The sequence below is a fragment of the Polypterus senegalus genome, chromosome 5 (genome assembly GCF_016835505.1).
Source record: "Polypterus senegalus isolate Bchr_013 chromosome 5, ASM1683550v1, whole genome shotgun sequence".
NCBI classification, from domain to species: domain Eukaryota; kingdom Metazoa; phylum Chordata; class Cladistia; order Polypteriformes; family Polypteridae; genus Polypterus; species Polypterus senegalus.
The window spans coordinates 91,202,430-91,216,319 of NC_053158.1; the positions used below are offsets into that span (position 1 = coordinate 91,202,430).

Below are 13,890 nucleotides of genomic sequence, written 5' to 3' on the forward strand. Positions count from 1 at the left end.
AAATTCTAATAAAATGACCAACATTTTCAGTTACTAGGAATGTGATTATTTACTATAGTGTGTTACAAGTAACGTTTAAATACTTTCTGCGTCAATCAAAGCCCAATGTTGTCATTAGTGCATTAGTAAAAATGTAAGTGTACACTCTTTTTGGGTAAAGGTATTTCTACCCCATAAAGCCTAAATGTAGGAATGTAAAAAATTCAGTTTTCATCATCAACCACAATTATTTAGATTTCTTTAATAAATTAAAAAAAAATTAAGAGGCGTTTATATTCAATAAAGTAACAGATTTTACAAAAGAAAAGGAAAAATATTTGTATTTGTAGTTTTATTAAAAAATAAATATAAAAATATAAATATAAAAACAATATGACTTAGCAATCAAACAGAATGTATGCAGTGTGATACAAGAATTTTCCGTAGGGTACACAATCTTATACATTGTATACTGTACATCTAGTGACTGACTTAAACCATGTTTTGACTACTAAATCTTACCAGTCTTAAACATTAACACTTGTTATAGAACATAATGAAGAAATTAACTAGGCTTTTCATTTTTAAACTTTATACAGATTACATGTGTTGTCCACTCGTACTTGAGTAAAAGCAGAGTACATTCTTTCTTAAACACCAGTGCCTACTTCAACACTACTACCGCTGTCCTTATGATACAAAACACATTTTCCACGTTAAATATCCTAGAGTTAAGGAGATTCGTTATCAATTTAAACTGAATTACAAAATAAGTGTAATAAGGGTTGAATTTAGTTAACCCTTTTAAGGGAAAAAAGTACAGGACTGATAAGTTCATTAGGCCTTGGATAGTGGCTGTTTTATTTTCTTTAAAGATTTATCAAATAAATATTTGATATGGATAGGGGCATATGTAGGTGATGATTTTAATGGCAGCCTGTTACATTATGTATTTCTTGAAGAATGAATACAGTTTAGAGGCCTAATAGTTATATTCCTAAAAGTTTCTACAGTAGGATAGTCTGCACCAATTCAATGGTATTCCAAGTGCTTTTTAGCTCTGAAAAACTATAAACTATAACATATACAGCTAGGAGTCTTTATCTGTATCTTTACCAATGTACATATCTGCTAATTTTTTAAATTGTGGTCCCCAGTTACTTAGATAATCATAGTCTTGATCACAATCTGTGGCAGCTGATTCCAGTGAACTTAAAGACTCGGCAATAGATCCATTTCCTTCATAGGCATATGTTGCAAGAGAGTCATAAGGTGGTGCAGTCGGATCATTATCATTTTCATGTAACCTGTGGTTAATGAAATCTCTGACATCAGCATTATTTTTAATGGGAGATGCTCTACGACAAGGAAAGAGCATTTCTGGTATAATATCTCTGCGTAGTTTATTAGTATCCATTACTTCTGGATTTCTTAATGTGCCAATATCAAAGGCTTGAGTGTCTTCTTCTCCACCACCTTCATCATTATAACTGACAATGTTGTCTCTGACGTCTTCTTTAGAAATAATTAAAGGCTCCTTTTTCTTTTGTTTTCTTAATGCTGCAAATAACACCACAATAACTGCAGAAAAAGATGAATATGATTAATTTACATATGTATTTATGAATGCATTTTGAAAGAAACATTTAATTATAAAAATATCGAAAGTGGGTTAAATATAATGGGCCACAACACATTACTTACTACTTTAAAACTTGGCAGGGTGCAAGTGAAGAACTTAACATGTGCCAAATTTCTCTTAGGATAATTAAAAGAAAACACTTCTGTTGTATAAATTAAACTGGGTGCATGTTTAAGAAAGAAAACATGTTAAATGATCATATGTTTGAGGTGAAGTAAAGGTGCAACCTCGATCATCATACATTCCAAACTAACACCATGCAAACTTCTGAATCAAAAAACTAGCTGAAAAAAAAATATTGTTTCCTGTTCTTTATGTTCCTTTAATTGAAATACCATAATAATTTACTGTATAATGATATTATGCATCTACAGCATTGACAATTCAAGTATGGTGATCCAAGCACTATATGTCTTAACTTAATGGCTAGGTCGGCCACACTCATCCCAACTTCCATGTACTCTTGCTTAAGGTAGACCTGGACAGCACCTCATCTAGTGCTTGAAACTAATAAACAGGCAAACAAACAAAAATAAATAGGCAAATAGCCAAGACTGAATGAAACAATCAACCTTTTGATTTGAAATGAATACAAAATTTCAAACTAAGCTCAGCAGTGGCCATTGATCAGTCTTTTATACCTTATACATCAAAGGCCACAATTCAGTTTTAAGTTAAAAAATTAGTTTTTTTAGGAACAGGAGTGAACCTTTTATAAGAGTAGTACTGTGATGTTCCTTTTTTTTACTTTTCAAAAGATTTGACATTTTTCAAGGTTTATTATGTTAAAAGACACTTTGATCCATGATAGTGACTGTGAACAGACAAGCAAACAGTAACATATCCTTAATAAACGCATCAGGAATGCAGAAGGCATACTTTGTGAAATTAAAAACCCTTGCCAATGCGAACTGGACATATTCAGTAAGCGTTAAGGCTTTTTTTCACATTTAGACAGGTGCCCCATAGACTTCATTTTATACTGCAAGAAACAGTATGGTATTTTTTTAAATGTATAAAAAATTCTTTACGTAAGAACAAAAATTCCCATGGTAAACTAAAGTGTGCAATAAAGATAACTAAAGACCACTTTAACTTGAAAAATGTTGATCTTATCCTACAAATTAAGCAAATGTATTGACAGATTCAAACTGTATGAAATATTTCAAATGTATTTTTAAAATCATGAAGTTAAAAATACAAAATCTTACATGAAAAAATAGAAAATGTATAGAACCATTCATACTAAACAACATTTTCATTGCCAGGGTTATCCAGCATGGGAAGGGAGAATGAAACTAGGGTAGAAGATGTTGCTAGTCTGTCCTACTGCCGGGAAATAATTAGGTTTAGGTAAAAACATTTTTCAAATGACAAGGAATCTTTAAAGGAGAAATTAAACAGTTTGATTTCCAATTGTTATTTTAAACTTAATCTTAAAATAAATGAATAATACAAATTACAAGAAAAAATTGAAAAAATAACTTTCTGAACTGGTAACACATCAATTATTTATCAAAAAATGTCTCTTCTAGGAGGACCTTTTCTCACTTTGCTTTTTTTAAGTGCAGTGTAGTTATAAATCTTTGATGACTGAATGGCACATTTTTGCTTATGTTCAATACAATATATAAAGAAAGAGAAAAAATATATAAGAAACGAAAAAGGAAATAAAACTGTTTTATATATAAATAATGTGATAGATATGACTAGCTTTTCAATCAAGCAATACTAATCAGTGATTTTAGCAGTTTATTAGGAGTAACATTTTAAACTAAATGCAATGATCAAATATCTAAGTAAAAGAAACTACTTACTAAGAAGTATAATTATGCAGAGCAGAATGGCAATAAGTGCTCCTGTACTCAAACCAGCAGGAAGGATCAATGCTTCCACATTGCATGATTGCATGTTACCTCTGCTGTCACAGGCACACACTTGAATAGTTAATGTGCTTGTGCTGCTTTGGATAGGATAGTCACTGTCAGAGATAACAACTGGTAAAAAATAGGTTGCCATTTCCCGTCGGCTAAATCCGCTTTTTCTTGTCAAAATGCTGGCTGTGTTATCTGTAAATATATCACATATCATTTAAAATTAAAAGACTTAAGCACATAAAAAAACATAGTATCTAAAATAGTTTACTTCAAATGAATTTTTCACAATAATTATGAATGTAAAATACTTCAATCCCATGTTATTCAATTGCCACATTCTGTTACTAACATACACAACAATTTTTCCCATGCTTGAGATTCTTAGGAGTTTAAAAATCATTAAAAAAAATGCATTTAATGCTTAATTTTATAGGTCATACTAGCTTGATTCTCTTCAGGCCATATTTTTGTCAACAGGAAAAATGAAAAAGAAAAATATTTTAAAGTCTTAGCTGTATGTACTGAGAAAATGCGTATACATTTTGTTCTGAAACTTTTTGACCACAGTATTAATAACAATAAAAAAACTAAGGCAGTTTAATGCTCTTTAAAGATTATTTGTATCGCTATTTCTTCATGTTTGGCTCATAAACTGGACAATATTCATTTAAGTCAATTGAGGTTTTTGGTGGTAAACTGAAACAGCTCCTATATGTTGGTCTCTTTAACAGTTTACTGAAGCAACAGCCACACAATTCTATGCCATTAACTTTGCCAACATCTTTTCTTTCATGCTTCCTATACTGTATATATACTGTGTATTTAAAGAATGCATGCTTCTATGCCAACTATTAATGGCTGCCTTAACTAATTGATGTTCATGCCAATTTGTCAATGTTCAGATTTACATGCAGCACTTCTCTATAACACTCTATAATAATAATAATAATCTGTTCAGCCTTGCAATTTTTTTGTAGTGCAAAATCACTTAATTCAGAAACTAAATAAATACATACATACATTTTCAATAAAATTGCATATGTTTATTATGCTTTTTTGAAGATAAAGTGTTACTTTATTGAGGTTCTGGACCCATAGTAATAAACCTTAACTAAAGAAAAAGTGGGCAGCTGGAAAGTTCAGCTTCACGATAATGAAACCTTATGCAGGAAAAGCAAACATCTGCAAAGGAATGGTAGACTTACAGCAGTATTTAAAATTTTATAAAAGATAACATTTTCAGAGCCACGTCGATAGGCAAGCAAATAGCAGTTCAAAGCTTGATAATAACTTTCTATCAAAATTTGATAAAAACAGGCAAACATAGACACAGATTTAGGAAACACCAGTTATGAGAAAGTGCTAAATTGCAAGAGATTTCTGAGGAGGCAACAGCACAACATTGGTGGTTTGAATACGTAACAACACTTAGCACAGCACTTAGCTACGGTCAAATTCCCCACAAACTAAATAATTCTGATTTAATTAGCACCAGAGTTATGTGGTCTTTTTTCTTTAACACTCTTTATCAAACGCTGCACTTCCTAAATTCTTGAAACATCAGATTGTAAAGTTTGTTTAAAAATTAAATTCTGTTAGTTCTCTATGTTTTAAACTATAGATTCTCTTTGTGTTTTACACTTAGGTCTTTGTTCTACAAGCACAATTTTTTTTTTGATAATCGAAACACCCAGATTTTCTTTATAGCCACCAGAATTTCTTTTCTTTCTTTTATTTAGGAATGAAATGTTATCCTCACTCACAAACACAGGATTTTCTTATTCATTTTCAAGCACTATAGTACACATCATAACTTCTGAAACACTTGATTTGTGTTTTTAATACTCATATTTTCCTTTGATTTTTATTCCAGCTAAACTCTAGATTTTATTGTTTATCCTAAAGAATAATATCCCATTTTATGATTATTTTTTTTATCAGACTGTTACATTTTTGTTGTGTCTCCAATTTAATAGTTAATTTCCCTTAAGTGTAGTTTCTCTAATTTGTAAAAATCAAGGCCTATGTGCCACTTGGTGTAAATTCTTTACATACCCATATTACACAAATATTATTGGATATATAACATAGCAACAACACTGTTGCCTCTCCATGACATCCGGTGAAAACAAAATAAAGCAAACACAAACAAAAATGGATAAATCTGCTTTCTATATATAAAGTTCTAAGCCTAAAAGCGCAACAATTTTGTGCAATGATTTTATGTGACTTTTTTATGTCACTTTTTTGTCATGCTTTAAATTGGGCTTATTTTAAAACTTACATATATATGTTTGGTATCATCCTTTTCAGAATTTATCGAACTACAATGTGATGTTGTTAGATTTTCAGATTCTTATTCCGTTTTTAAATTATAAACTAAAAAAATATCAAGAATTCACGTCCTACAAGATGAGACTTCGTACCGAGAGATTTAACCATGCCTACGGGGCCGGAAAATAAAAGCCAAAGAGTAGGACAGCTGCTGTACAGGCTTTTAAATGTTTGAAGCAAGCCAGCAGCTGATCGAGCAAAGAGGATGTACAAAAAAAACTATTTGTTTCCCATTGTATCACCATTTAAGAGGGGGTTTCGGAAGAGCAACTCTTCACAATGCGAATGGCAGAGACGCTCAGGCCACAGGGGTAGTCGAGCGAAGCGAGAAGGGGAGAAACCCCTTGTATAGTTTAAACTGAACACATAAGGCTACATCAAAATGCAATAGACCAAACGTTATTTATTTAAATGGCTTATGTACAAAGCTAAATTTCCTACTGGGGACAAATAAAGTTCTATCTATCTATCTATCTATCTATCTATCTATCTATCTATCTATCTTTAGATGCTTCGTCAGGAACATTTGTACCGATCTCTCTTTTGGGCTCCTAAAAAAACAAAAATGATGTTTTATGATGGATTTTGTGCCATTTGTATTAATTCATGTCTGCTTTTCAATCTTCCCATATTTTTTTCTTGTACAGTTTGTTTGTTTTTTTTTAAACTGCATGTTTTCTCGCTCCTGGTACAAAGTAGCCCTACCGTTGATTCTGTCAGAAAAAAAGATAAAAGTAAAAAAGTTTCAGTTATCTCGCGGAAGACACACGTTTTATTAATGACACATAATTATCTAAGTCTGTAACAACCTCCCAAATTGCCCATTATGATCGTCCAAAAAATGCCCTGAAGGGTATAAGCCATCAGGTCGACCTGTCACCCAGCGTGAAGTGGAAAAGGTGTTTGAATTTAAATTTTATTTTACTCTTGATCCACATGACCGATTGTGCTGATTTTTTCAAAAAATGTGTTAAATACTTGCATCAAGACATGTGCAAAGTATTGTGCAATTTGGCTTTATATTTTTAAAGTTATTCATATTTTTTCAGTTTTAACTGCCCCAGTTACTAATGTTCCTTATTTTAAATCTATAATAAATCGTGATTTTAATTAATGGTGACACTTAATAACCTTTAGTAATTGAAAAAGGGTGTTTTGATGTACCATCTTTCCTTTTAAATCGTAATTATCTTCTTTTATCTGCTCAGAAAGCAAAAAAATACTTTCGGGAGCATTTGTATCTTTTATTCTTAATTAAGCATATTTTGGAATAACTGATCAGTTTTTAACAGCTGGGTGTCGTTTATGTATTAGTAAATGAATGTCTCTGAACGTCCTGATCGTTTTGATGGTCCGTGGTGAGCAGAAAACAATCCATTCAAGTAGCGGCACTTCAGCAAAAACTCGCAAGAGATAATGCATGTTGAGACGGCTTTATGAGCGCTCATTTCCGGTGGAGCGCCCTAGATGGTTCTATTTTTTTCTAGCGGCACTTCATCAAAAACTCGCAAGAGATAAACACGTTGGGACGTCTTTTAAGCGCCAGCGCCCGTGTAGCACCCGCTAGATGTTTCTATTTTTTCTATTACCGTTGTACTATACTGTACATGATTTTAATATTTAACCCTTTTCAGAATATTGCGTGATATGTGTAATGAGTGGATATTTTTGCCTGTTTATTTTAAATGTCTCTTATTTTTACTGCTTTGTTTTACAGAAGCAATATGTTTTTACGTAATGGTCGTGCAAGAATATATATATTTTTTATTTTATTTTAATAATAAATATAAGTCGCTATATGAAATATAAACTGATATTTTTAATACGCAGAAAAATAGATTTTAGGTATGAAGAGCCTTGCTTGGACATCGAGAAATGGAGCTTTTCACATATAAATAACATATATATATATATATATATACTTTGTGTATATATATATATATATATATATATATATATATATATATATAATAACAAACGTGTTAATCTTGCTATCCGGAAGTGAATGAAATGACAGCTGCTGCAAGTTTTCAAGCACACTGGATGAAGACCTGCGAAAACTTGGAAGTTTCACTAATCTTTGACATCATATATAAGGTAAGATTATTCACGTTTTGTGCTTTCTGTACATTGCTTAAGTGTTTTTTTTTTGTGTACATATTTAACTTGTGCATGTAATGTATTATATAATTAAGATGCATTGTGATGTAAACTAATTAATCAAATTTGTCCTTTCATTCTTTTACTTAACCTGCTTCCTATGGTCTCATTAATAACAGTGCACTGTTTAAAAATGCAGACATATATGCATTTGAAGCATAAGGTAAAGCTGTAACAAAATTCAATACTAATCAATTTTTCCATCCAGCCACCTTCCTAACCGACTTATAGGGCAGGACACAGCTGAAGCCTATGCCAGTCCTTCACAGGGTGAACACACACACACACACACATCAGGGCCAGTTTAGTGTTACCCACCCACCTAACCTGCATGTCTTTAGACTGTGGGAGTAAATCCACATGAACATGGAGAGAACATGAAAACTGTGCAGGAGCACTTGGGACATAAACCGTGGTCTTCTTGTTATGAGACAGGAGCAGCACCACTGAGTTACTCTGCCATCTGATGATATTCATTATAGAAAAATGGATTCTCTAATTAAATAGCTTAGTGGTGCTGAGGAATTGCAGCTAATATAGCCTTAAAGAAAAGGCATATGACACACCAGTGAAATATTAAAAAGCTTCTGATATAAATCTTGAGCATAGAAACAATCAGTTTTTTTTTCTTTTTCTTTCTATAGTTAAACAATTTTTCTAAAATATGCATTTAATTTGAGGATTCTACTTGATTGTAATTCATGCTTTTCCATGCTAACATATTTTGTGCATTTTCTTTAACCCTTCTGGATGGCATGATTGTTCAGCTCGGTGCCACAGTGGCAGTGCGGCTTTCTTGCAGTAAGGAGACCAGAATTCTCATTGCAGGTCCTCCCTGCGTGGAGTCTCCATGTTCTCCTGTGTCTGCATGGGTTTCCCCTGGTGCTTCTCCCCCACAATCCAAAGACATGCAGGTTATGTGTATTTGCCAATACTAGACTGGTCCTGGTGTGTGTGTGTGTGTGTGTGTGTGTGTTCACCATGTCAACTGAACTGAACAGATGCTGTTCCTGCCTCTAGTCCTTGCTTGTTGGGATAGGCTCCTGCTACCTGCAACCTTGTCCTGGTTTAGAAAGTGGATGGTTAAATGGATGACATGATTGCTTTGTGAGATTTGTACAGCAATGGGGTCTGAATGTTATCACAAGTAGGGTCTGTCAAATTCAGATAAACAATCAATGAAGTAACCCACAAGAATACAATATCTTAGTTAGGCCTGAAGCCTTTCAATACAAAACAACTACTGAAAGTACAGTGAGTACAAACAACGTCACACATGTATGTTAGTGAGTTAACGTGTTCAAATACAAACTTTAAAGATGACAGGTTCATTCCGAACTAAGAACATATGACTGTAAAATCATCAAATTCGGAGGTCAGACAATGTAAAGATGATCATCTGATTAGAGAGCGTGCTGGCCTTGTAGAAGAGCAGGGCCAAGACGGGCTGATTCTGTACCCTTTTTAATGGAAGAGAGAAATCGATCTTTAAAACAAATCACATTTCTTACACTGCCTTAAGAAAAATGCTTAAATATTACATTGTACAAGTTAAAATGATTGTGATTGTAAACTTGAATAAGCAGGTTTTGTAAATGAGCGAAAGAACAAATAAAATAATTTAAATTTCACATATTCTTTAATTTGTCAGGAAATGGAAAGAACAGAAAATTAACAATATATCTCATTGATTTTTTCAGCTGCTGTATTCTTGTACAACACCATAAAGGGGATCTTCAGGTCTTCAGGGGGCAGTGTGATAATGGAGAAGTGCCACCACATCATGGCATCGGCCCAACAGTACAAGAGAGGGTGAAGAAAGCTTTAGGCATCTGCCCTGAAGGAGGGGAAATGGCAGAGACGTTCAGATCACTCACAGTCTGACAAGAATGAAATCTGAACGCAGAAAAACAAACGTGGAGTACCTCAGGATCACAAGATGTCAGCTGAATGTGTGGCTTTAACATCCGGTCAGAGTCTGTTACTGCGAGTTTGAAATGTTTATTTCACTGATTCATTATTGCATTTTGAATGAGATGTTTAATTATTATGACAATTGTTTTGTTTAATAAAAAAACTACACTGACATTTGTACTTGTAATATTTTGTTCAATAAAAATATTTTTTCCTGAATTATGTTTTTGTATTATTTGTTCTCTGTTATTTTGTTTGTGATTACATTGTTTGATGGATTTTGATGGAGTGTATAAAGCATTTACTTTAGTCTGATATGGACTATTTCATTATAAAATATACATTATTTTACAAAAAAAAAAACCAAATATGTTTAGTGAATGGAGGAGGGTTGTTGTGAATGTACAGTAGAGTTTTATTTGAAATTTCAGTTTTACAAATTTGACTTATAGAAACTACTTTTTGAAAATTAAGTTTGGATGGCGACATGATGGTCTTTGCCTTATACTGTAATAATACAGTTACTATTCTCCCTTATGTTGCCATTTTTAAACATAGTTTATTTAAGTTTAAATATAATATTTTAAGGATTTCAAAACTTAGAAATACTTTTCTGCATTTTTAAACAGAGTAGTCATTGCCTGACATTCTGTGATTGCACTTCTATATGTTTTGGGTGTACAGCACCAGTCAAAGCACAAGGGAAAGAAAGTCAGCACAACTGATGACCACCACTGACCAGCTGGCCTTTGTAACTCAAGGCACTCTGAGCACACATTACAGGGAAGAAGAAAAGAAATTAAAAATCCCACTAGTTTTCAGTAAGTTGGATTAATCAATAACTTCATATAACCAGGTGCTGGCCACATTTACACAAGGCTTGTCTCCATTAAAGTTTTAATTCACTTTTTTGCATTTAAAACTATTTAGTCTGAGTTCCAGTGGAGTGTTACATAGATAAAGCAGTCTCAGTGGTCGTGTGGTGGGCCTTAGAGAGGAGCAGAAACAACTCGAGACACAAATCAGAATTGTGTTAGGCCTCTGACACGTCACTGTGCGTTAATAAGAAAACCTTCATACTTTGTTAGCAATCAATCGTTATTGCTAGGATTCCTTATATTAATTCTTTTACTTTTTATAAAACTCACATTAATTTACTAGGTCTTTGATTTCCTTTTTTTCATATAAAACTACAATATTGTTAATCATTATTAATATTTTCTGTAGTGACCTAATCCTCCTGACAAATTTCTCTTTCTTCAAATTGCATCTTCTTGCAAGCCTCAGAGGGGAAGCAAAATTTACCTTTAGTTCAAATTGAAATTACTTAAGCAACAACATTTTTAAAAAGCAGAAATACACCAATTCAGCCTAATCAGCCTGTCTTTATGAGACTTGAGGATGTTTGCAGGTGTGCCCTCGATCACAAAAATACACAAATACAACATGGAATTTACCAGCACAACACACTGACTTTTAAAACTTGAAGCCTCACATCTTAGCTCATATATCAGACATCAAGACCTGAACAACAATCCATCAGGATTAGAGCTCGGCCTAACAGTCCACCTCATCTTATCTTGGCAGTGAAGAGAATAGGAAAGAAGGAGAGGGTGCAGGAGTGACATTAATGACTCAATATAAAAGTTAAATATGTCTGTATAGCTAAAAAAAGTCACATCTATCTGTGTATTAAAACTGTAGTGTATCCAGCATGAAGTATTATGGTGCTATAGCCTTTCAACAAACAATGTGCTAAAACCAGGAACCTACTAAGGTTAAGATTAATGTTTAAAACAAATATAAATAGAAAAATATTTTTTAAAAAGTCACCTTTTTGTGTTACAAAAGTGCCAATTGTGTTACAAAATAACCATTTTTTGGCTTGTTACTTAAGAGCCTGACTTGTGTTACAAAAAGGCCCTACAAGCTACAAATGTTCCCTGTGCTGTGGTACAAATGTGCCTTAAAGTTACAAAATGTCCCTACTAGAGGTACAAATGTTCCCTGTAGGTTACAAATGGGCCATTTAGTAGTTACAAAAAGGCCCTAACATCTATCTATCTATCTATCTATCTATCTATCTATCTATCTATCTATCTATCTATCTATCTATCTATCCCAAATAATGTCACACTCCAGGTGTCTGGTCCATTTTATACCGAATGTACATTTCTTATATCAAAGATTGTAATTTACAAGTTATGGGTTGGTGTATTTGATTTTATATAATATATGTTGCTGTGAATGTATACTTTCATATAAATACACTTCAGAAATGAATTCTCCTTTATTGTTGGTTTACCAGCTTCACCGACAATACACCAATATATTTACATAATGAAGTACAATATCAACTTTCATAATTTGTTTATTTGCTATTAAAAATATAAGTGATTTTAATGATAAAATGAACATCAAAATAAACTTTAAAATGTTAGGTGAACAAGTTATAGCACAACAAACAGATGGATAAATAGGACATACCTTCATTGTCAGAGATTGTAAAGTTAGGATTTTCACTGTTTAAACTAAAGAAGAATTTGTGTCCAATAAGAGGCTCATCTGTATCCACAGCGCTTATAGTTTGTATCAGCTGGATATAAAACAGAAATAACATATTCACAGATTATGTATGATGTACTCTTTACTAAGGAAAAATGCATTATAATGTCACAGTCAATCAAGTTTCTTTTCAATAACTTCTTAACTACTGTATTTAAAGCGCGCAAAAGAGATAGAAATATTAATGTGTACAATATGGGCAGATTAAGTGAACGAGAAGATAGTGTTTGAATACAGACTTTCAGCTGTTGTGGTCCACAGGCCAGCCAAATCTTTACACATCCAGTCTCACTATCAACCTTTTGATTCAATGTTATCACTTAAAACCTGGTTTGTAGTGTTTATTACCACATTCTGATGATTCCATAAATATGTACACATACTATGGTCTGCCATTCAAATGAAAAATACAGTGTTTATGAACTGACTAAAAACAGACTGAGGCTGAGGTTGACAAAATATGTTTTTAGTCTCATTTCTTTTGTAATAAAGTAGAGAGGTAAGTATGTCTTTGTTGGTTTGATACAAAATCTTAATTTTACTACTAGGTCAAGCTGGCCTTTAATAGGCAGTATATATAATTTCTTGTTATATTTCCTCATTCCAGTTTTTATTAGCATTTCAGTAACCTACAAGTTTAGCTTCAGTTTTCCAATTTAATTTTAATAAATAACTTCATTATCAAATTGTAAGGAATTCCCTCACTAGCAGGAGGCATGTGATGCATTAGCTCGATATCAAATCTGTCAACTTCATCAACCAGTTTAGCTGTTGTTCACTTTTGCTGGAATATTTATTGACATGGTGTAGAATACTGTGAAACTTTTCTTCTGCCTCGGAGTACACACTGATTTGGCTTTACCTACTAATGTGATACATCTACAGTAAGTTAGAAATATAAAACTTGTCCGTTTTGTAACACTTTGGATTATACATCTGTTTTAAGCTGCTATTAACAGACTGTATTGTTATAAAATATATGTGCCTTTTTATCATGATATAAAACAATGAAAAATGAAATGAACATATTTCAAGAGTGTTATTTTAATGATAATTTATTTCTGTTAATAGCATAATTAAAAGACTGTTAAAAGCATGTGTATAATCAATTCCTAAACCTATGTGTGACAGTGGGTTTGTTTAGACATCTGTTTTAAGCAGCAATCAACACTCTACATGTTATAATAAATATGTGGCTTTTTATCATAATATAAAACAATGAAAAATAAAATAAATACATTTCAAAAGTGTTATTATTTTAATGGTAAATTATTACTGTTAGTAGCATAGTTAATAAAATATTATACTCTAATATATTCCTAAACAAATGAGTGACTGTGAGTTTCGTAATCTTGCCAGGTAGATAAGTAGTGCCAGAATTGTTGTTTAAAGTAAAAAGATGTTAAGCTGTTGCAATGA

General features: G+C 32.4%; 1 protein-coding gene across 1 annotated transcript in view; it reads right to left on the reverse strand.

Annotated features, from left to right (window-relative positions):
* Nucleotides 1-316: 316 nt before the first annotated feature.
* cdh10a (cadherin 10, type 2a (T2-cadherin)) overlaps nt 317-13,890 on the reverse strand; it is a 308,396-nt gene continuing 294,822 nt past the window's right edge. Inside the window, exons 10-12 of the mRNA XM_039754910.1 lie at nt 12,394-12,502; nt 3,439-3,690; nt 317-1,560 (exon numbers count right to left, since the gene is read on the reverse strand). Coding sequence (XP_039610844.1) covers nt 1,070-1,560; nt 3,439-3,690; nt 12,394-12,502 — 852 coding nt within the window. The 3' untranslated portion in view covers nt 317-1,069. The remainder of the gene's footprint in view (nt 1,561-3,438; nt 3,691-12,393; nt 12,503-13,890) is intronic.